Genomic DNA, 22,604 nt, shown 5'->3' with positions numbered 1-22,604 from the left:
AAATCTACACCCAGCCCCAAAAGGATGGAGTGGAGAACTCTATAAGACAGACAAGTGGGTTAAAGTAAAATTTACTTCCCCCACCTCCTCATCCTCTTGGAACTAACTTGACTTACAACACACATCCAGAGTTTCTTCCCTTCATGGGTCCCCATTTGGGTCGCCGAGACATACATCATGTGTGAAAGATGCTTTTAAGAACGGAGAGTCAAAATTTAATGTTAGTTACAACCGACTGTATTAAAACATACACTAACCCAAAAGGTAAGCAGCTCTTCTTATTTCTCAACACCCTTCAAATTCCGGCCCCCCTGAGCCTACACAACCCATACACCTGAACTCATATAGTGACCTCAGTGCTTTCTTGTCGAATCTTCATTTTTTTAAACATTAAAAATGTGATTTCTTAAGCTCACTCTTTGTTATGAACTGTTTTCAAAGTTTTAAAAAATGGAGATACGACAAGAAAGCACTGAGGTCGCGATATACAGATGACAGTCACATATACACGATCACATGCTCTGGCCTGTGTTCTGTGTACAGGAAGTATATGTGCAGTGGAATCAGGCACTCGTCAATTTTGAGGCATATGGTGTTATTTGAACAATCTTCAAGCCTATTCATTTTCCTTACTTTTGATGGAAAAAAAATACACATCTATCTTGAATAGACGTTGAGTCTCCTGGTGTCAAAGGTGAAATTACCAAAGTTTGGTGAATTCCAAAGCTTGATCGTCCTTAGAAACAGCAAATTTACATTATTTGTGCCTTTGATAAACGTTTTTTAGCAAAATCCATGGAGAAAAGGCTTTGAGTTTTAAAAAATATAGATAAAAATAGCCCAACAGTTTCTTCGCTTTCAATGTTTTGATGTGCGCCTGATTTCACCGCAATGACAAACAAATGATCGAGGTCAAAGTAAAGTATAGTCCCTCCTTTTCGAAATCCCTAGTCACTGCGAGGGGGGTGTCACAGTGGGGTTGCAGCTATGTCCTCTGTGACCTTTCACGTCTTGACGGACGATCTTAAAGCAGTACGTATGATATAGCTTTGCCTATGCGGTGGACACGGAGGATTACCCAAGTACTACTTCCCTGTCTTCAGATCTTGACTTCCTTAATATGTTTCAGAGGGGAGAGATGGTCCATACGTTTGGGTAAGGGTTAGTCCTACTACCTTACAGGTATAACTGGGGTTTATTTATGCCTCACAGAAACAGGAAACAGCGAACTGAGGTCGACATGACAATTGGAGATTATACTTTACTTTTACCAGGATCTGTGGGGCTCAGGAGTAAAGAAAGAACCCTCTCTGTCTTATCCTCCTCTCAAAAATAGTACAATTCTGATAGGAGCAGGCTGTGGCCTACGGACATAACATACACTAATAGTTAAACAGGAGCAGGCATCATATAGACTTGCTCTCCTTCTTCTCCTGCCACAGACGGTGAAGGTTACACAGGTGGTCAAAAGCCCTCTGGGTCATGTTCAAGGCTGGATGGACAGGACTCAAGCCCGGCTCTCCAATCAAAGACAGGCCGCACAGCCCCAGGTACGTGTGCAGCGGGTCTGAAACAAGAATGATATAATAATAATAATAATAGACAGCATTTGTAAAGCACAAATTCCCACTCAGCAGTAAGCTCTATGAGCTTTACGATCTATATTATTACCATTACCCCAGCAGACCTGATAGCATTCTGAAACAATCTCAACTTCCCGGGAAGCAAACAAATATAAACAAGGGGATCTGTAGCTTGCAGCAGACTGTTACCATGATAACAGTTGCATTTAGAATTCGTCCGTCATCTCACGAAGTGTCGTATCTGCAAAATTAGTGTTTTGCAGGAGAGAGGTTTAAAGTTTTCGGCACTTTTCTTTTAGCTCTAGCGTCGAAACCGGAAGACTGGAATCTATGCGGTTTGGATCAAAACTTCTTTGAGTGGTACATTTTCACTCCACATGCTGTTTTTGGTAGTTTTGTATCATTCCTTTGAGAAAATCGGCAGAAAATACGATACGTCACTTCGTGAGATATACCTTCACCGGTCCCATTTTCAATGGATGTATCTCACCAAGTGTCGTATCATTATATTTCCTTTGTATTGCAGGAAGGAAAAACACTGTGTTTCTAATTTCTGTTCCATAATACGCAAAATGAAAAAACCAAATCACAATGGCATAAAAAACATGAGATCTCACTATGATTTCCACTGTTTATTGAAGACAATTTGAACAAATAAAGACTTATGTTTTGGGGCTGTTTTCGCTCATTTGAACTGTAACCATGTTCGACAGCAATTTACATAATGTAGATGTATCAGTAAAAAACACTATGAGTATCCAAGAATATCTCAGTAGAATTTAAAAAGGGAGTAAAAAATAGAAAGCCCTGTGATCAGCTTGTCTTACCACTGGCGTTACGCCACGCCAGAGCAGAGCGACACTAAGTCATTGAACTTAGCCATTGGAACTTTGGTATGTTCTGTGTTGAGTTTGAAGAGAGTGAAACTCTCTGTGGTTTGCTTTGTGTGTCTCTTCAATTGGATTGTTCCGTACTCTGACTCAATATGGCTGGTTTTGCAGAATGTTGTTGGGCACTCCTTCAGAACTCTGAACTCCATCATTTTGTTCCAGTTGATAGTGTTACTCTCTGAATCTCTTTGAACTCCCAGAACACGCAGGTCGAGTGACAATTGCTTGAAATTTCAGAAGTCAGAGAACTCAAGTGGTATCACGGTGTAAGGCTGCTTTACTCTGGTTATAAAAAGTCAGGTTATAGTTGGAGAAGCGCCGCTTGTAAAACAAAGCACTTTCATTCGAGATGGGAAGATAGATTACTTGCTGCAGATCGAATGTAGCAATCAGAACTGTTTCATCCTTTGATGCCCCTTGCTTGCATTCCTCCTTTATTTCTCTTACTTTTTTCTTTTCAGAGACATGTTTCTAGAATGCGTCCTTGAGTTCAGCCTTTGTTTTTCATCCCCTTCAAAGAACGTTGTGCACAGTGAGCATAGGTCCTTTTTGGGTGTGTGGAAAGCCAAGTTTGCTTTTTTTTAACACTCGGCTGTACGTATCGAAACTTGGAGGGTCAGTCCCATGGAACTGCTCTAGAAACATGTAGTATATTTTTTTAAGGTTCAGGTCTGGGTGCAGATACTCCTTTGCATTGCTTGCACGGCAATAATGCGACTCCATCCTTGGGAACCGCCGCAGGTGCTCTTCAATGTCATTTCAAATTCTTGTGTCTCTTTCAACAATTTTAGCTGACTGCCGACCACCTCTTCTTTCTTTCTCTATTGTTCCACTGGGTGTCAATTTTTTGAAGGCTGTTCTCACTGTTCTGTTTGATAGCCGTATAGATAGACTGCTCAGGGAAGCCTTGTTAAAGTTTGCAAAGAATTTTATGCAAACTTTAACAAGGCTTCCCTGAGCAGTCAGGTAATATACATTGGTCTTCTGGCACCGACTTTGGTGTAAGCTTTCTTTCTTCTTGTCACTGTTCACTACATGGCGCAGAATGAACTCACGTTGAAGTTGGAGGCTTGCAAGTGAATAGAATTCTTGGGAAATGTCTTTCCTCCATGACTCTGTGATTATATCACTCTAGTGTTCTATTCTTGCACGTAGCGCCTAAGCAGGCTTGCCCCATTTTCTTCGCAGGCATGATTTTCTTTGTATAAGGGCTGAAATAATATTCACCTGAAGCCAATTTTCTCTTGGCTGCCTTTTGCTTATTAATTTGTAGCTGTTTTTCTACTGCAATTTCTTTTAGTGGGTCTTCACGAACAAAATGTTCTGATTGTTCACTGGATTCAGTCGCCTTTCCATTTTCTTTCAGTGCTTTGTTTTCCTTCTTTTTCTTTGTCAATTCTGTTTTGTTTTCCTTCTTTTTCTTGGTGGATTCTGTTTTCTTCCTCTTGTCATGATCACACACATTTGTGTCCTCCACAAAATGATCATGGCATAAAAGAGCATCACACCTATCACATGCTGCAAAAACTTCCTCTTTACAACACCTAGCTTCACACAGCCCCAGTTGAAATGATGGATCAGTGTCACAATTGTCAAACTCAAAAGACTCCTCAGCAGTAGCACCCTGGCATTTAGAGATAACTTCAGGTAAAAGGCCCACATTTTTAAAGAGCTTCAGCAGAAATCGCAGTTTCTGTAAACAAGTTTCAAGACTACGTGCGTAATGGCGGCATGGACTTCCACTGCCTCATGCCAGATTGCCCATTTGCAAGTTTAAGGGCAGCGAGAGGCCAAATGCCAATGGATATGAAACTGTCAATATACTGTTGATAGAGATACGTCCCTTCGTGAGATTGGCAATGACCGATACTGAGAGAGCAGTATATTGTTATTGTATCTCACGAAGTGACGTATGATATGATACGACTTTTCGTGAGATTGGATACGTCCTGATTTTACGATACGACGTAACACGGATATCTTATAACTCAAAAACTAGTAAAGATAGCACCTTTTCGCTTTGAGAGAAGAAAGATCTCGTCAAGCTGATCGGCATGGTATAAATAACTCAAAATGCCCAAAAATGCAGTTACGACACTTCGTGAGATGACCGACGAATTAATTAAATGGCGCTTGCAACACAATTAGATCAAACTAGTACTGAAGATTAGAGGTGTAACTAAAGAGTAGCATACAAAAAAAAAGAGGAGGAGGAGGAGCAGCAATTAGGTCGATAGATATTTGATAGAGCGTGGATATGCGTTACATAATATTCTCCATTAATGCTCACAAAAAACTAAGGGCAAAGCAAGTACTCTGGCACAAGAAGCAAACATGTTTTGACTAAAACCTCTAGACTAACAAGCAAGCTGACAAAGGAATAAAGGAATAGTAAAGAGCCTATTACATGTACAGGCCGACCGGACAGTTTTTTACCGTTGGCAAGCCGTACGTTCAGACGAAATTGAGGAAACTTGGTTAATTATTACACGGCACAATCGACCTGAAGGCGGCCGCACCTTGCGAGCAACATATTCTACACACTAGGCCCAGTCTGGGTGACACTTCACACACGTGTGTGCACCATGGCGCGCAAAACATAGAAATGTGCTGGAATGGAAAATCCTACATACAAACTGAAACAAGTCACTCACGAGCCATTTCCCTAATTTTGATACGCTGATTTTGAATCGTATTATTTTTTATCTACGATGTGATTTTCTATAATTTTGAAATTAGTTCAGTTGTCCCCGGCGCAGCAAACTTCAAAGGCTGGATGGCTGGACGTCAATTTCACAGGTTGAGCTGCATTTCTTATTACACATTACGATAGGCCGTACGGCCTAGAAACCTGTCCGGTCGGCCTGCACGTGTAATAGGCCCTTAACATCTGTTCTTTGAGTGTCGTATCTATCCATCAGCATTGAGGTCACGCCAAGTCCTGCTGCTGATGAGTAGACACACTACTATGAGAATGTACTCTCTTTTTCCAAGACTGTGGAGGGTACTGACAATACAGAAGGAAGGAAAACAGGAAAAATTGGGTTCTGCTCAATAATAATAATAAATAATTAAAAATAATAAATAAATAGCATTTGTATAGCGCATATCCCCGCTCAACAGCAGGCTCTATGCGCTTTACACTATATTATTACCCCAGCAGACCATAGAACACTCCAAAACATTCTCAGCTTCCCGGGAAGCATACACAGCAAGCAGCTGATTAAGCGCTCAAACACTAACAAACTGACAAGATCTTTCGCTGTCTATAGCCGGGTATCCATTCCCACCTGGGTGAAGAGGAAAATTCGTGTAAAGTGCCTTTCCCAAGGACACAACGTCGGGCCCAATTTCTCTATGATTGAAGAAACCTCAGACCTCATCACACATTTACCCCATCTGTCGTTATCTGTCAGCCAAAGTTGTCAAACAAAACTGCTGAAAACTTTTTTTTACATTTAACAATTTATTATCTCTGAAAGAGTTTCGACATTGGTGAAGTAATATTTGTGAGGCAGCGTGGTGAAATCAGGCACTCCTCAAAATAATGAAATTGAAGAAATTGGCATTTTTCAGTGACTTTGGCAATTTTTAAATTGAATTTTTGTTTTTTGGCTCAACACCTTTTACGTACACAGAAAAACACAATTCCATGTGAATGCTACTGAAAAATTTTGATTACAAACTCAAAATATGTAATTTTTTAAGTTTTCAAGGACTCTCAAGCTATTAAAATTACCAAACTTCGACGACCATTTTCTTGCTAATTTTACCGCTGAAACCTGGAGACCTCACCTCCTCCAGTTGCAAAATGTCTAGACTTATATTTGAGATAGATGGGCATTTTTTTCATTGAAAGCAAGGCAAATGAATAAGTATTCAGATGATACCAATAACTCCACATGCCCAAAAATTGATGAGCGCCTGATTCCACTACCTCCTGACACGTTTAATGACAGCAGATAGCAATAGCAGGGGAAGAGGTGCAACTTGCACTAGTCATAAAATACAGTCCACCCTGCTCTAACGACCACCTGTATAAGACGACCACCTGTATAAGACAACCATATGTACAACACAATCACATGTACAAGACGACCACCTGTATAAGACAATCACCTGTATAAGACGACCACCTGTATAAGACAATCACCTGTATAAGACGACCACCTGTTCAAGGTGATCACCTGTACAAACGCCCACTTCCCATTTCCTCCCTTGTGTATATTTTACATTTTAATGACTGCGATAATACTTACCTGGCACGTGATCAGGGTACTTGGAAAGTCCTCCCGTGAGAGAGGATTGAGCACTCAGTACAAAAGATCTGTTGAAGGTAACATTGCTGAGATCTAACATGCCAAGCATCTGAAAAGCAGAGAAAGAAACACAACGATTCGAGTACAAAGATCATGTGACATTTACGTACCCACAGTCAAGATTTAAACCAAGAAAAACATTCACATGACCTTTATCAAAATTTTATTTAAAGAAAAGGAAAAAACCAGACGTGCAAACAGTACAACTGAATTGTTTTGTTTTAGTAGAGGTTTTACGGCGCTCGCAACTGCATAAGGTCATATGAGCGCCAAAAGATTAGAGGCGTTACAAGAGAGTAACAAACATAAAAAAGAAGAAGGGGGAGATAAGGACGATAGATGTTTGATAGAAAAGAAGAAGCAAACCACACCACAGCACCCGCCAACTACCCACTACAACTGAATTCATCAGATGACTGTACAACTGTCCCTGTCAAAAATGGCGGGAATACTCATGACTACGCCAGACTTGAAAACCTCTCATTGACCAAAAATCAAAAGTTTTCCTCAGACTTCTCCCTAATAACCAGAGTTTGGGGGAAAAAATCGGAGTCTCCACAACCTTTGTAAATTCAGATGTGTTACAAACTAATCAAGGCCTATAAAGGCGAATTGCAAACACACACAAAGAGACACAATAGAAAATGGGTATTTTCACATCATTTACAATAAGTCACGCCAATATTGCAAACAAACGCAAAGAAATATGAGGATTTTCATGTCATTTATGAAACGTTCCTTTACTGAAGGAAACAAAATTTGAAAGAAAAAAAAGACTTCAAGCGAATTCGATCAGAGTTCCTCCATCAGCAAAAAAAAACCAAAAAACGGAGGGCCCTGATTTTATCGGAGCACTTGGCAGGTCTGCTATACACTCCTCGCTCAAGAATTTTCGCTGACCTGTAACGCAGCTCCCACCCAGAAGGAGTAGCATGTATCTGCCGGCTTGTTCGGCCGCCCAGTGAAGCCAGTCTCTTGTCTCCGGAGCAGCCATCTCTTCAGTTGCGTCTGCTGCCGCTCAGTGAGCGCCGTGGTCAGCCGACCCATGAGGTAGAGGGAAGCTACGGCACAGAATGTTGAGCCGCCTGTAGAAACCAAGGTGAGCAAACTTTGATTTTTTTCATGTACAAGGTACGTAAACAAGGCTTACTACAATAATGCTTACAATTAAGTACGTAATGAACGTTTCTGTATATTATTCTCCTCAGTTAGGTAAAAAATAAACAGATTCGATATTCCTGTTACAAGCTGTGTGAACTTTCTTTATTTTGGAGGAAGCACAGTCGAAACTGTCAAAGACAGCAACCCATTGTTGAGGAGAAAAGCAGTTGTCTTAGACAGGAGGATGTTTTGGACAGTATCATTATAAAGAAAAAAATGACAAGGGGGAAGTGGAAAGTGGACATTTGTACTGGTGGTTGTCTTACACAGGGAGCTGTTAGAGCGGGCTCAACTATATTCACGACAAAATTAGTCACTCGGAACCCAAGGTGTCAAAATTGTTGTTCAACAAACAGAAAAAATTATGAAGGTCTCTGATTTTACTTACAGTTTTCTAAAACAGAAGCAAATTATTTCTGTAAAGTGTCAAAACAGACGAGTTAAGAAATTCAAGAAATAACAAATCATTCACTGTGTAAGTGTTTAAAATCAGTGCAAAAAACAATTACCTAAAAATAAGGGAGAATAAAAGCATTACTGAATAACTTTTAAAACAAATTTGCACTGAAAAAGAGAAAACAGTGATAACACCATCGAATCCAGCACAACTGGAAACATTTACGCTATACATACCATGAGCTTCATTGAAAGGTCTCTGACCAAATGCTCCCTCATATGACTGGATAAAAAAGAAAGAGAAGAAAAGACCCTCAGCAATGCTTGGTACATTCATATACAGATTCAATCAAATGAAAAAAAAAATTTTAATTTTAAAAACAAACAGCTAAAGCAAGAGTCAAATATTTAACATCATTTATTTAATAAATACAAGGAATACAAAACAGAATATCTGCATAAACAAAAATGTGATTCAAAATTGTTATTATATCAAACTGACGGGACCTACAATCTAAAGAGTTGGGACTGGTAACGAAGACGTTTATCACAGAAGAAAAAAAATGGATTGGAGAACTAACCAACAACCTCTTTAATCGATAAACTAGAAATCAAAGTAACCTTGAGTTGTTTCCTGAGATGGTAAAACCTACTTTCTTATTCAAATTCTCAGAAAAGCTTTTATACGACACTGGAGAAAGGAAGGGGCAATAACTTACAAGACTTTGCACAATGTATGAAGTAGTTTTGTCTTTGTCCATGCCACTCCAGTCGTCTAAGATGAAGCAGACGCAGCAAGCACAGTAGACAAAACGCATGTCATTCTCACTGCCCTCTAATACCGATATGAAACTGAGGAAAAAAACCCACAAAAACAAAGGATGAACGAGACATTCATCAGGACTGTTAGACACAGTCAGAAAAGAGTTCTTCGTTTAGTTCTAGTAAGAGCTTTCTGGCACTTGCAACACAATAAGACTATAAGTACCGAAGATTAGAAGTGTTACAAGACAGTAACCAAACACAAAAAAGGAGGAGAGATAAGGACAAAAAATGTTTGATAGTAAAGAAGGAGAAAAAACACACTAGAGCACCCACCAACCACCCACTTTAAGAGTTTGCCTGAAAGGCAGGAAACAAATCTTAAAGAAAGTTTCACCTCAAAAGCAATTTCCTTTTTGCTCATCATTTCATCCAACAACTTATTCCACAGGCAGCATTCTCAGTGGGTGGTTAATGTGTGTTCTGGTATGATTTGCTCCTCCTTTCCTATCAAATATCTATCATCCTTATCTCCTCCCTTTTTTTTTTGTATGTTACTCTCTGGTAACACCTCTAATCTTCGCCATTTATATGACCTATTTGTGTTACTAGTACTGTAAAACTTGCTCAAATAAACAGTATGCTCATGAATTTCAAACTCACAAAAAAAGATATAGAAATACTACATTTTTGGGAGGAAAACACAGCCAACTGTCAACACTGTAGTTGCAAGTAATTCAACAGGGAAAATACACCTTTGTGTATGAAAAATGTTGATAGTGACTTTTTGAACACTTGGACGATCCCTCTGCATGACAAAGACGCTTCATCCATGAAAGATTGAAAAAGATCAGAGGTCAGCTTAGCTCAGATCGCTGTTTCTCTGCTCTTTCACTATAAAATACCAAATGCTGTACACTTTGTAAAAGTTAAGCTTTCTTCGTTATAATTGTGAAAGTTGTTTATACATCCAATTATTTGAAGCTGGAGAATCGCCATGGAAAGCCAAGCCCCACGCGGACAGAATGCGTGGTTCGCCGGTTTAAAAATTTACACACGTGCATTCAAATGCTTCGCAGAAGATTGATAATTAAATACCGTCTTTTCATAGGCAGAGAACTATAGAGTTTTGAAAGGGCTTTCCAGTGCTTATTTTTGGCCTTTAGCATTTAAATAGAAAGCCTTTAAAAATACCCTCAAAGTTTTCAGAGATCATTTTTTACACAAACTACGTAAAAAACCGGCTCAGAAAAGGTACCAATAGAAATATCACTTCATTTTCTATAAGAGTAAAGTAATCGGCTTGGAATTATTTCGCATCAATCCTTCCTGCAGCCAGTTAGCGACTTTAGTAATATTTGATCATATCTAAACAGCTACCATTTTCTTAAAAATTGACTGAGGGGTAAAAGAAAGGTACCGGAACTCTCCGGAGATATAGGCCTTTCATATGAAACAGATACATTTGGCATACAGCTAATTTGAAAATTTAGTTTCTTGTACCTATTCAATCTCTTGGAAAAAGTAAAATGCAGAAACTCTCCGGAGATATAGGCCTTTCATATGAAACAGATACATTTGGCATACAGCTAATTTGAAAATTTAGTTTCTTGTACCTATTCAATCTCTTGGAAAAAGTAAAATGCAGAAACTCTCCGGAGATATAGGCCTTTCATATGAAACAGATACATTTGGCATACAGCTAATTTGAAAATTTAGTTTCTTGTACCTATTCAATCTCTTGGAAAAAGTAAAATGCAGAAACTCTCCGGAGATATAGGCCTTTCATATGAAACAGATACATTTGGCATACAGCTAATTTGAAAATTTAGTTTCTTGTACCTATTCAATCTCTTGGAAAAAGTAAAATGCAGAAACTCTCCGGAGATATAGGCCTTTCATATGAAACAGATAAATTTGGCATACAGCTAATTTGAAAATTTAGTTTCTTGTACCTATTCAATCTCTTGGAAAAAGTAAAATGCAGAAACTCTCATCAGTCAATTAGAAGCATCCACTCCAAAATCTGTCAACAAGTGGTAGCTGAAACAGGAACTGACACCCAAGAAGGATAAATATCCATAAATCGTCCTGACCGTCATATGAAAAAGTTACACAATGTCTGTGATGTAGCGGTTCAGTACACACAAGACACCCAAGTTCGATTCACAATAGGGAATAATTTTTGTCCCTTGTATCTCAATCTTTCTACTGAAATGTTGTTCACCTCTCAGCTCGAAAGGCAGAATCGAAGCCCGCCTCCTAGATTATCTAAATTTTATCCATGAGGGGTTAAACAGACCTACATTTTAAAAAAAGAAGTTAAATAACTGAGACACCTAGGAGGAGAAGAAGGAGATGGAACAGGAGGAGGAAGAGAAGAAGAAAAAAAATCTCAATACATCATCACCTTCCATCTTCCTGTTGCAAACTTTTAATCCCTGCAAGGACTGGCTCTTTATGTACTCCTGACAAGTCATCGCCCAAGATTAACAGAGAGACTAGAGCGGTGTATGTCATGGCGATGTTGCTGCTATCATAGGGAATGTCTTGGGTGGCAGCCTGAGAAGAGGGAAAAAAAAAACAACCACATCTCACTCACTACAGTATCATTCATTTCACAAAAATGGGCTTTATCATGTCATTCTAAATGATACCCGAGAAGCTGAAAATAAAACAGCAAAATTGCCTCAAAATTTGACCTTATCTGACAAAAGAGGCCTTCCAGCTCCCTTATTAAAGAGAACACTCATTTCCCTCTAAGAAAATAATCAAGTAAAATTTGGTTTTGGCGATCTCTATTGAATTTTTTTTTTTTTTTTTAGCTCGACACCTTTTACTCCTATTTTAAAACATATTTGTGTAGATTTTACTGAAAAAACGATGATTAAAGGCACAAAAATTGTAAATTTTTAGTTTCTAAAGACTCTCAAACTGTGGAAGTCACCAAACTTTGGCAGTAATTTTACCTCTGAAACTAGGAGACCCCCACCTTCTTCAATTGTAAATATCTTGACTTAAACTCAAGATAAATGAACATGAAAAAAAAATAGAAATGAAAAAGCTGTAAGAAAAAAATAGCTCCATATGCCCAAAAATTGATGAGCGCCTGATTCCACCGCGTTGTGACATATATGTTTTCTTCCCATCTCACAAAATGTTCATACGATACAAGGAGAATTTATGCAACTGAATTGGCTTACCATTGTCTCTTCTTCTTTCAGTCCTAAAACACAGTGGAAGATACATTTTAGTGGAAATATGATAACACTGTGGGGTATCAACCATAAATACTTTTCATTTTCAATTTACATATTTTCTCTAAGAAAACGATATTAGGATATTGGTTTTTATTGTTTTATAGCTAAATGACCAGAGCTGTTTGAAAGTAATGAATGCACTAAGCTCCAAAAAAAAGACACATTTTCCCCAAAAAATCGCAATGTACAATGAACTTACATTACACAAATTTACCTTTTCAAAAATCGAGACAACAAATATCTTATTCTACATATTCAAATGTATGTAAATCATTTCCGGAAGCAAATTTTTAAGACACAATACCAAAATGTACATCAAACTGAAGTCTTTATGATGCATGACACCAAAGACAATGTCCTTAAACTTTTTAATTTCATCCTTTGAGCGCTGGCCACCAGTACACCGGTGGCCCGTAAAATTGCCCTTATGCCTAGCCACCGACGAGACCCTATCACTAACCCGGCCTGTCTACGACAAAACGCGCTCACAGAAAACAGTGTTTACTACACACGGCGTCACTTTTCGCCCGATTCTGTTACTTTTAGTTCCCGTGACTCAGCAGCCCGCCGGAGCTCCCCGGCTCGGGGTCACGGGGTTAATGAGCCCTGAAGCAACTTTGCCACTGTCGGTCAGGAAGTTCGCATTTTTGACTATGTTTAAAATGATATAACTTCTTCCCCATCCCACATAGCAAACCATTACGCGGATGTACTAAAAGCTCAATGTCTTGAGATTTATTCTGCGTTAGAATGGTTAGTTTCTGTGCCTTAGTTTTTGCTCTAGACAAGTGTTTGTAGAGTACCCAATTTGTCCTATTTTAGTTAAAACTTATGAATAAATGATTGTTAATTTTAAGAAGGCACTACAGATCTCTCCAAAATCTGTGTTAAACTGACTACGAATATCATGTCTTTTACCATGGAAAATCTTAAATCTGTGCTAGTAGTAATAGTCAAGTTATAAGAGAAGAAAGATGCACATCTGCATTTTTTAACTAAAAACGATCAGCGTTAGCTCTTATTTTACTATTAAACAAGAGAAAGTTACTCTGCGTTTGTTCATGAATCATGCTGTGTCTGTGGCAGCCAGCATACAACTAAAAAGATATAATATAGGCGATTTAAAAAAACACAAAACCGTGTAAATATATGGGTAGAGATAAACTTCTTGTATGGAATAAAAATAATGACAGCTGAAACATTCATTCTTAGTTTTTGTGAAGGAAATATGCGCGGACACAATTATGAATGTAAAGAAATCAGTCACATTGTCAGTTATTTCAAATGGTCATAGAAACAAAAAAAAAGCTGGAAAAGTCTGGTGCTGATTCAGTGTCCCTGGAAAGCTAGAAATTATTCTTATAACCCAATTACGAGAAGTCATCCTTATTATTCAGTCAACTTACAAAACCTAGACTTAGCGTTTTAAGGAAAGTAAGGAATTTCTGGAGTGTAACGGATACTCTTCGTGTATTATATCTACGTTGAAGATGTATTCTAGCACTAAAATCGATTTGTACTTTTCATAGAGAAACTTCATAGAAACTTTTATAAACTTTCGAGAAAATATGCGAATATTCACGATTATATTAGACACATAAAGTTGTATTTGGAGGAATTACTTCATAGAGAATTGTGTGCCCGATGGATAAAATTGTAAAATTACAGCCTTCTATTATAAGCGCAGATACCATCTTTTCTGAGTATCTGCACCAAAGTTATGTTGTTCATGTTCCAAAAGTTCGACAAATTTTGACAATGCCTTTTTTTTATATTGATTTTTTTTTCATTCACGCTAGTCCAAAAAAAAATTACAATTTAGCATTGCCGACTCCAGCGCGTCTAACGAAATAACCAGACAAGTTACAACGTCCGTTCTTTTTTTAGTCTCAAGAGCAGAAATGCGTGCTTTGGATGCACTAAACGAAAATTACCATAAATACAAGGAAACACCTTAAATTGTACGTTGAAAAGTACCAAAAATTAGGTCGGCCCAGACAGAGCGGCGACAGGGAGCTGACCCCCGTGACCCCGACGTGATAAGGCGCCCGGCGGGGAACCCCCCGCGGCAACTAAAATTCCACTGCCGGTGCGCCGTGTACACAGGACGTTGTTGATTATTTTGGAGATCTTTCTAAATTAGTAGTGATAATGACAAGGACTACCCTGAGTTAAATATGGAATGTGATTCTGACAATGATATGAATCAGAGTAAAATATATCGCTCAGGAGCTCAGGCAGAGGGGCACGGTAGCCTCAGGAGGTCAGAGCTCAAAACGGTTAAGTATACTGGTATACTCACAATTTCTGTATCAAAAGCGTGGCCAAGGGTAGAACACCCACGGAACCCGCACTGCTCCAGGTTAGTATCTGAGATGGAGCAAAATAAAATACAAATCAAACAAAGAAATAAGTAACTAATTTTAATACAAGGGCCTGCTCTTTGTTGATGGCAGCTTCATTAAACACAAAATGCTAATCTTTAAAAAGTATCCATTTATTTTCCACTCTTAGATTGTTAATAACCGCAGCCTTTTAACATAAAAATAACTGAGGCATTGTTGTGAACTCGGGCGCTCATTAAAATAATGAAATCAAAGAAATGGGCAATTTTCCTCTTGTCGGACAATTTTTTTCTTTTGTAATCAAAACACCCTGTATGTCCATTTAAAAACATATTTCGTGTGGATTTTACTGTAAAAATGTTGATCAAAGGCACAAAATATGTAAATTTTTTCAGGACACTGAAGATATGTAAGTCACAAAACTTTGGCGGCCATTTTCTAGCAAATTTTATCCTAAAAACAGGCGACCACAATCTTCTTCAATTGAAAATATCTCCCCTTCTATCTAAGAGTCTAGATGGGTATTTTTTTCATCAAAAGTAAGGTAAATGAACAAACTTTAAGACAATACCAGTAACTCCATAAGCCCATAAATTTGACAAGTGCCAGTCTATTCCACCCTGTCATGACATATATCTATTTAAAGAAAAAGTAAAGAAAGTCTCTATTCATTGCTTACAGTTTTTTCAGCAGACTACCCTCTCTTTATTATAACGTGTCTCTTTTCAAGGAATGGTCATTTTCAAAATCTAAACAGCAGCCTATGTTATCCATCACAATGACCAAATGAGACATGAGAAGAAAAAAATCGTTAGATTCCTTACCATTTGGTTGTATTTGCAAACTGTAAATCCACTTCACTATGTTTTCTCTACTGTCAGACAGTTCCTTCATGGCTTCTAAGACATCCAAACCTGATATAGCAAAGAATGCTACTGACACCCTGTGGGGAAATCAATTTAAAAAATAAATGTCTTTGAGAGTATTCACACTTCAAGCAGGTGTGCTCACATTCAAATTCAATCTGAACTTACAAATACACATGATCATGATGCTCTCAAATCAGGAGGAGAAGGGCCAAAGTTGTACATAATTTTACTGACCAGTAGAAGTCTCTGTGGACATCAATTAAGTCAAAGTTATAATAAAAACAATGTATCCTCCCTGGCTGGCAAACCTCTCTTTTTTTTTCTTTTTGTTAAGTGTTTTACGACGCTCGCAACTGCATAAGGTCATATATGAGCTCACGAGACACATTAAACATTTTCAGTTGGTAGTAAAGTTTGAATTTTGCCCGGGTAGCCGCCTAAGCCTACTCTTATCGATTTTAGACCACCAAGATATCTTTAACGTACGCGACTTGCACACAGGCCCTCCGAGATTTTTTGCCCTTATCCGAGGAGGCTAAGTGTAGATCTTTCTTACCAGAAGATCAGGGGTGTGGCTGAAAGAAAACAGTAAGAAGGAGCCAAGGAGTAGCAGTAGAAAGGCTGCAGAAAGAGTCAGGAGCCCAGAGGAGGGGGCAAAGGAGGTGAGGGGGTGGGGGTCAGAAAGAAGAGACGAAAGCAGACAACAGAACATTGCTAGAGAGCAGGAAAGGAGGTGAACAGAGACAATTTTAGAGAAGAAAATTTTTCGGTCACTACCTGGATTCAAACCCAGGACTTTTGAATGAGAGGCCAACGCCTTAACCTCTAGGCCACGAGAGCCCCCTGGCAAACCTCTGAAAAAGTTACTTTGAGGGAAAAGAATGTAAGCACATTAAACATAGTATCATAGTCATTGGAGCAGAGGAAGATATGACTTTATCTAATGCTAAAACTATTTAATAAAAACGCAATCCCATATCATCACGCATCACCACCATTATATATCTAAAATTATCATCAGTCTCAGATGAATGACTTACATCTATAATCCTGGAATCTATCTGCTATTAAAAATTACAGGAGTTATTTGTTATAATAAGCATGCACGTAATACACTATTGGACACTATCATGTAATGCACTTTTTTCTACTAATCAGATGGCGTCAATCTCATGATATAAATGAGCAAGGGATTTTTTTTAAAACCCACAATCCCACGGTATTCACGGCGAAAACACACGTTTCCAGGCCCGCTCGCTGTACACACTGAATGACCCCGGCGGCCTGCCCGGAATGTCCAACGTAATAGGTTGCTGATAAGATTCGCATCTCATAACAGACGCAGGACAAGAGTCAAGAGTACGACAACCATGCCAGTCTAGCCGTCCTTAAGTACGGCTAGCTGTCAAGCTGTCATTAAGTACGGCTAGCTTGCCAGTCTAGTAGTACTTAAGTACAACAGATTAGACTTAGAAGGTCCACCTCTATTCTCACCCCGGGTGAGAATAGCGCAGGCGAGCCTTTTGGCTATTCTCACCCGGTGTGCGTTCCCCGTGATAGCCTAGGCGTTAGCCAGTGTAGAACCACAGAAATCTACACTGTGATAACAGAAGTGTAGAATTATGTGCCTTGAACAAACGTTCCAGCACTCTTGTGTTGAAAGCATGCAATTTTGTCTGTGGGCAGTGAGAGAGAAAGACAGGGGGGGGGGGGAGGGGGGGAGAGAGAAAGAGAGAGAGGAGTAGTGCGAGAACTTCCAGGAAAAACAAAATGGCGACCCGCGTAGACCGGCTCGATTCGAAAAGTTAAATAGCCGTAGCACCTTTGTGTAGACAACCAAATTAACTTACTTTTTTGAGTTTTAACATAATTTTTTATCTTTGTTTTTGTCAATTTGATCATCCAAACCGACAGACTATTCAGAAAGAGACACCGAGAGAGAGAGGAGGAGGAGGAGTAGATCCTGCGAGAACTTCCTGGCAAAACAAAATGGCGACCCAAGTAGTTCGGCTCGATTCGAAAAGTGAAATTAATAGCCATAGCATCTTTGCAGACGATCAAATTAGCTTACTTTTTTTTCTTTGTGTCAATTTGATCGTCCCCACCGATAGACAGCATTCCGAAATTAGGAAAAGCATGTCTTGTTTCACACTGGGTGAGAATAGCCAACGCTGGCAAGTCTCACCCGGGGTGAGAGGTTGATTGTATTCTTCTCACCCTGGGTGAGGATAGATTAGAAGAGGGGCAATCCAAAAGGCCAGGATGTTGGCTCAGGCTCACAATATTTCTGCAAGTAATGAACTGTTCGTTGGTAATAGCCTACTCTCGGACAGTCAAAGGATGAATGGTTCATTTGTGAAGATTCGCTGGCTGACGGTACTAATAATTCATCATAGATCTCTAGATTCTAGATCTAGATATTTGGATCTAATTCTAACCAATTCAACATAGATTTCTACATTCAGTGTAATTGAGGGGGCCACCTCTATTCTCACCCCGGGTGAGAATAGTGCAGGCGAGTCTTTTGGCTATTCTCACCCGGTGCGCGTTCACCGTATATCTAGATCTAGGCCAACCTTGCGTTTCCGTTTTGCGTTCATCCTAAAACACAGAATTTTAAACTGTGATAACAGAAAAATTGTAGAATTATGTGCCGTGAACAAACGTTCCATTACTACTGTTAGCCTACTAAAAGCGTACAATTTTGTCTGTGGGCAGTGGAGAGAGAGAAAGAGAGAGAGAGAGGAGTAGCACGAGAACTTCCGGGACAAAACAAAATGGCGACCCGTGTAGTTCGGCTCGATTCGAAAAGTTAAATATAGCCGTAGCATCTTTGTAGATGACCAAATTAATTTACTTTTGTGTTTTAACATCATTTTTTGACTTTCATTTGGTCAATTTGATCGTCCACACCAATAGACATTCGGACTCGAGTCCGAATATGAAAAAATGTTATTCGGACTCTGATTCTTGTCCAGCATGACATCACTTCCGACTTCCTGTGACTCGTGAATCCGGCTTCCTGTCCTGCCTCACTCGTGACTCGCCTCAGGCTGGGTAGAGACTGGGATCACTTCGGGCAAAAAGGCGTTTTGTGCAGGAGCCGAGTTTTAATCTTATGATGAATTTGAGGCCGGCCCGAAAAGTTATAGCGCTTCTAATAAATGTTTATTTATCAAGAGGTCATCAGAAGCAATTAAATATATGGCTCGTTAGCATGTGTCGGGGTCGGATGGGCGGTCTGCACACGTGTGGCTGTGTGCGTATCGGGGAGGGTGGTGGGGGGCACTATCGGTCCGGGCTTTGAACGTCGCATAAGCGTCGGTCTTTTTCCCCCTGGCAACTGATCATTATTACAATAATAAGCTAGTCTTGACGTAGATCTACGTAATGAATACGTAATGAATTGTGCGCTGGTCTATGGAATCAAAAGTTGCCGTATGCTCAGCTCTACACAGCAACACAACTTTTTCTTGGAAAACAATCGATATGACACATGCAGTGTATTTGAACGAATCGGTCTTTTTTTTTTTACACAGCTCATTTATAATATGCCAGGTGGTCTGCTAATCTTCAATTTTACCTTTTTCTACAACAAAGAAAGTGGGAAACGTGGGGGGGGGGGGGGGAGAGGCGTATCAATGATAATGAGGCGGCGGGCATTGGATCGGCAGATAAGGTGTGGGGGGAACTAAAAAATGGCGGAAAATTGGAAGCACTGAACGTACTAACAAACACCCAGAATCGATTCTAGTTTTATGAACCATCACCTGTGAGAATCGAGATGATGAGATGGCAAAACACTCAGTACTCTCTTGAAGTACTTGATGTGCTTCGCTCGTTCGACTGGTTCACCTCGTGTTTTGACGGGTTGGCTTCCCTTGTGATACCCAGAAACATTTTTCTTGATTTTGTCCATGATGTGGATTTTCTCTTCACAAAGTTGTACATTGGTAGAGCTCTCTGTGGCCATCAATAAGTCAACCAAACCCTTGCAAACCTCGGAAATGTTTCGTACTTTGTGGGAGAAAAGGAAGCACAGTAAACAAAGTGTTTAGAATCAATGTGAAGTAGGGGACAACGTTGTGCCAACATAAAAAGTAGTCAACAGTTTACACTGTTGAATTTATTTTTAGGCCCAAAGCTAATTTTCGCCTTGTTCTTCAAAGTCGACACAGTTTGCCTGAACAAATCTTGGTGTATTGTCTCTTATGAAAGCACTTTATGAATATTTTAATGCCGAATGTTGATACTCTGGAGTTGTTTTGCTTCTTATTTTTTTTTATGATTTCCTCCGTTTGTTTTCTCAGGAAATAGTAGTTTCATCGAAAACGTAAATGCATTTTATTGTTTCGTTGGCTGTTTTCGTTTTCTCTTTTTTAAGAATCAATGAACGAAGCAGCTGGGTTTGTTTCAAGCCTTGGTTTGTTTGAATTTAGGAGTTGTAGCTATATGTCCAGATAAAACGGTATCAGTATAATTTGGCCATTATTTTACTTTGGTTTTTATTTGGCTCCCAATATGGAATATAATCCCCAATACAGTCTTGGGCAATCTTGTCAAATATTGCAAAAAATAGCAGCAGCTTCCAGTAACAAATATGGTTTTATTTTTTAAGGCATTGGCAACATATATCATGTACAAGCCAAGACTATGACAATCATGAGAAAGAAAAAAAAACTGCAACGTCACAACAACGAGCAAACACAGCACAAAAACAAGTTAAATGGCCTTATAAATTAAACCAGAGACGATTCTCTACTAGACCTAGTAGAGAACCTTTGAATAAACGATAATGCAAAGACGTTATAATTATAGTTCTATTCATGACCTCTTGGTGATAATGATTAAAAGTATACATGTATTCTCTTCAAAGGAATGTATTTACCTAGATGTGTTTGTGTGTGTGTGTGTGTGTGTGTGTGTGTGTGTGTGTGTGTGTGTGTCCGGGCCCGTGTGTGGTGTATTCAAATAGACAACAGACCTGGTATATGCGTTGCTATATATTACACAGATGTAGGTAATTAGTCTCCGCCTAACTACACGGTGAGACAAAAAATTGAATCTTATATGTGAATGTCGAAGCGCACGACTCACTTCCAACTTGTTGGTGTGTCGGTAACTTCTCTCGTTTATTCTCATGCGAAATACAACCCGTAAGAGTTGCTATCTTTTTTAAACAATCTATGCTTGTTTATTGTGTACATGTTCGTTTCTGCTGTGAGAATCTTTGAGTGAATGTCGTGAGAACATGCACATAGTAGCTTCTGGCTTTTGATTTGTATTCTAAGACGCAGTAATGTCAAAGGCGACTTGATACAGTACATGTACCGATAGTGTATTATAATGAACCTATATATAAGACAAGATTCGCAACTTCATGGTTTGTGAAACTGGCCGACTATCGTTCATATTGATCTCCATCCGCCCCCACTCCACCCAACCACAACCTCCACCCCCGTGGTCATCCTCTCACCTTTCACATTTTTTAGCTTAGTTTGCATAATTTCATAATTTTTCTCGCATAAAACGACGGCGGGACAGGTTTGCGGTTTGTTGCGTTACGTTGTCATGCTGCAAAATAACCCCGCTGGACAACCGACCTGGTCTTTTTCGGCGCACAACCTCTCTCAACTCATCAAGAGTCTGGCAGTATCTGTTAGCATTAACAGTTTGTCCTGGTTCCAGAATGTCAAGAAACAGAGCACCCTTAGCATCCCAGAAAACCGTGGCCATGAGTTTCTTTACCGATGGCTGAACTTTAAACTTTTTCGGGGGAGGTGAAGACGTGTGCTTCCAAACCATTGAATCCCTCTTCGTCTCAGGGGTCATGTGGTGTATCCAAGTCTCATCACCTGTAATAATGCTTCTCAAGAATGCTTCGTCGTATTGTTGGAGGTCTCCAGATGCGTTCATGACTCCCATGACAGCTTGGCGACAACGATTCAACAAAGTCGGAGACCCTTCAACAAGTTGCGTCTTGTGGTCAGCTGTCAGCTCTTTTGGGACCTATCGAACACAGACCTTTCGACGGTGCAGCTCATCAAAACTATCCTATGGACAATTCGACTTTGAAATGTTTAGCGACTCGGAAATTTGACGAATTTTTAGGTGCCTGTCTGTTTGAATGAGTTCGTTAACGCGACTCTTGTTGTCCTCAGTCTTGACAGAAAAACAAGGTCCTGGGTGAACTGTGTCATTGACATCGGCATGCCCGGCTTTGAACTTGTTGTTCGTCCTTCGCATATGAAGATGACCATGACTTCACAAATTAGTCTGTTGACGGTGACTGTGGGTCCGGAGATGGCTGATTAGTCCTATCCCGGCTCGGAAGGTTCGCACACATTGTGGGCACGGGTAGTCTGTTGTTGGACTTGTGGTGGAGGCAGGTCTAGACTTGCGCACGTTGCGTTTTTGTTTGGCCTCGGCGATTCGCTTGGCTTTTACTGCTTTGGCTCCCTTCGTTAGCTTGCAGCACCACACGGGACGATCTTGGGCCAGCGTTTCCCACGAGTCGTTCAGGATTCCAAGTTCCTTTAGAGAGACTTTGAAGCAGTCTTTGAAAGGTTTTTTCTGCCCTCCAACTGAGCGCTTGCCATGGAGCAGCTCTCCATACATCAACTGTTTGGGCAACCGGCTGTCCGCCATTCTGATCACGTGGCCGGCCCATCCGGCTCGCATTTTGTGGAGGATGGTGCAGATACTGGGGGTCCCGGCTCGCTCTAAAACAGCAGTGTCTGGAGCTTTGTCCTGCCATCGGATGCGTAGGATTTTAGGAAGACAGCTCAGGTGGAATCGATTGAGCTGCTTGGCGTGTCTGCTGTAGGCAGTCTGTCTGTTTGAATGACTTCGTTAAAGCGACACTTGTTGTCCTCAGTCTTGGCAGAAAAACAAGGCCCTGGGTGAACTTTGTCATTGACATCCGCATGCCCGGCTTTGAACTTACTACACCACTCCTGTGACTTTGCCATTACTATCGCCCCGTAAACTGACTTTATTTCAGTGTGTATTTCTAGAGG

General features: G+C 39.9%; 1 protein-coding gene across 2 annotated transcripts; it reads right to left on the bottom strand.

Annotated features, from left to right (window-relative positions):
- Nucleotides 1-415: 415 nt before the first annotated feature.
- Nucleotides 416-20,525, bottom strand: LOC101847793 (geranylgeranyl transferase type-1 subunit beta). 2 transcript variants are annotated; one of them, XM_005091571.3, is made up of 9 exons: nucleotides 19,356-20,525; nucleotides 15,541-15,659; nucleotides 14,674-14,741; nucleotides 11,522-11,673; nucleotides 9,069-9,201; nucleotides 8,587-8,632; nucleotides 7,693-7,877; nucleotides 6,733-6,841; nucleotides 416-1,567 (listed from the first exon to the last, which is right to left on the bottom strand). In XM_005091571.3, the coding sequence occupies exons 1-9, from the start codon at nucleotides 19,556-19,558 to the stop codon at nucleotides 1,407-1,409; spliced, it is 1,176 nt and encodes a 391-aa protein (XP_005091628.1). In that variant the 5' UTR covers nucleotides 19,559-20,525; the 3' UTR covers nucleotides 416-1,406. The 2 variants fall into 2 exon arrangements, with proteins under 2 accessions (XP_005091628.1, XP_012946765.1); XM_013091311.2 differs by having other exon boundaries at nucleotides 1,482-1,567; nucleotides 6,733-6,800.
- Between the last annotated feature and the right edge of the window lie 2,079 nt (nucleotides 20,526-22,604).

This window comes from Aplysia californica, unplaced genomic scaffold, assembly GCF_000002075.1.
Source record: "Aplysia californica isolate F4 #8 unplaced genomic scaffold, AplCal3.0 scaffold00032, whole genome shotgun sequence".
NCBI classification, from domain to species: domain Eukaryota; kingdom Metazoa; phylum Mollusca; class Gastropoda; order Aplysiida; family Aplysiidae; genus Aplysia; species Aplysia californica.
This window is presented reverse-complemented; position numbering and strand designations above follow the sequence as displayed.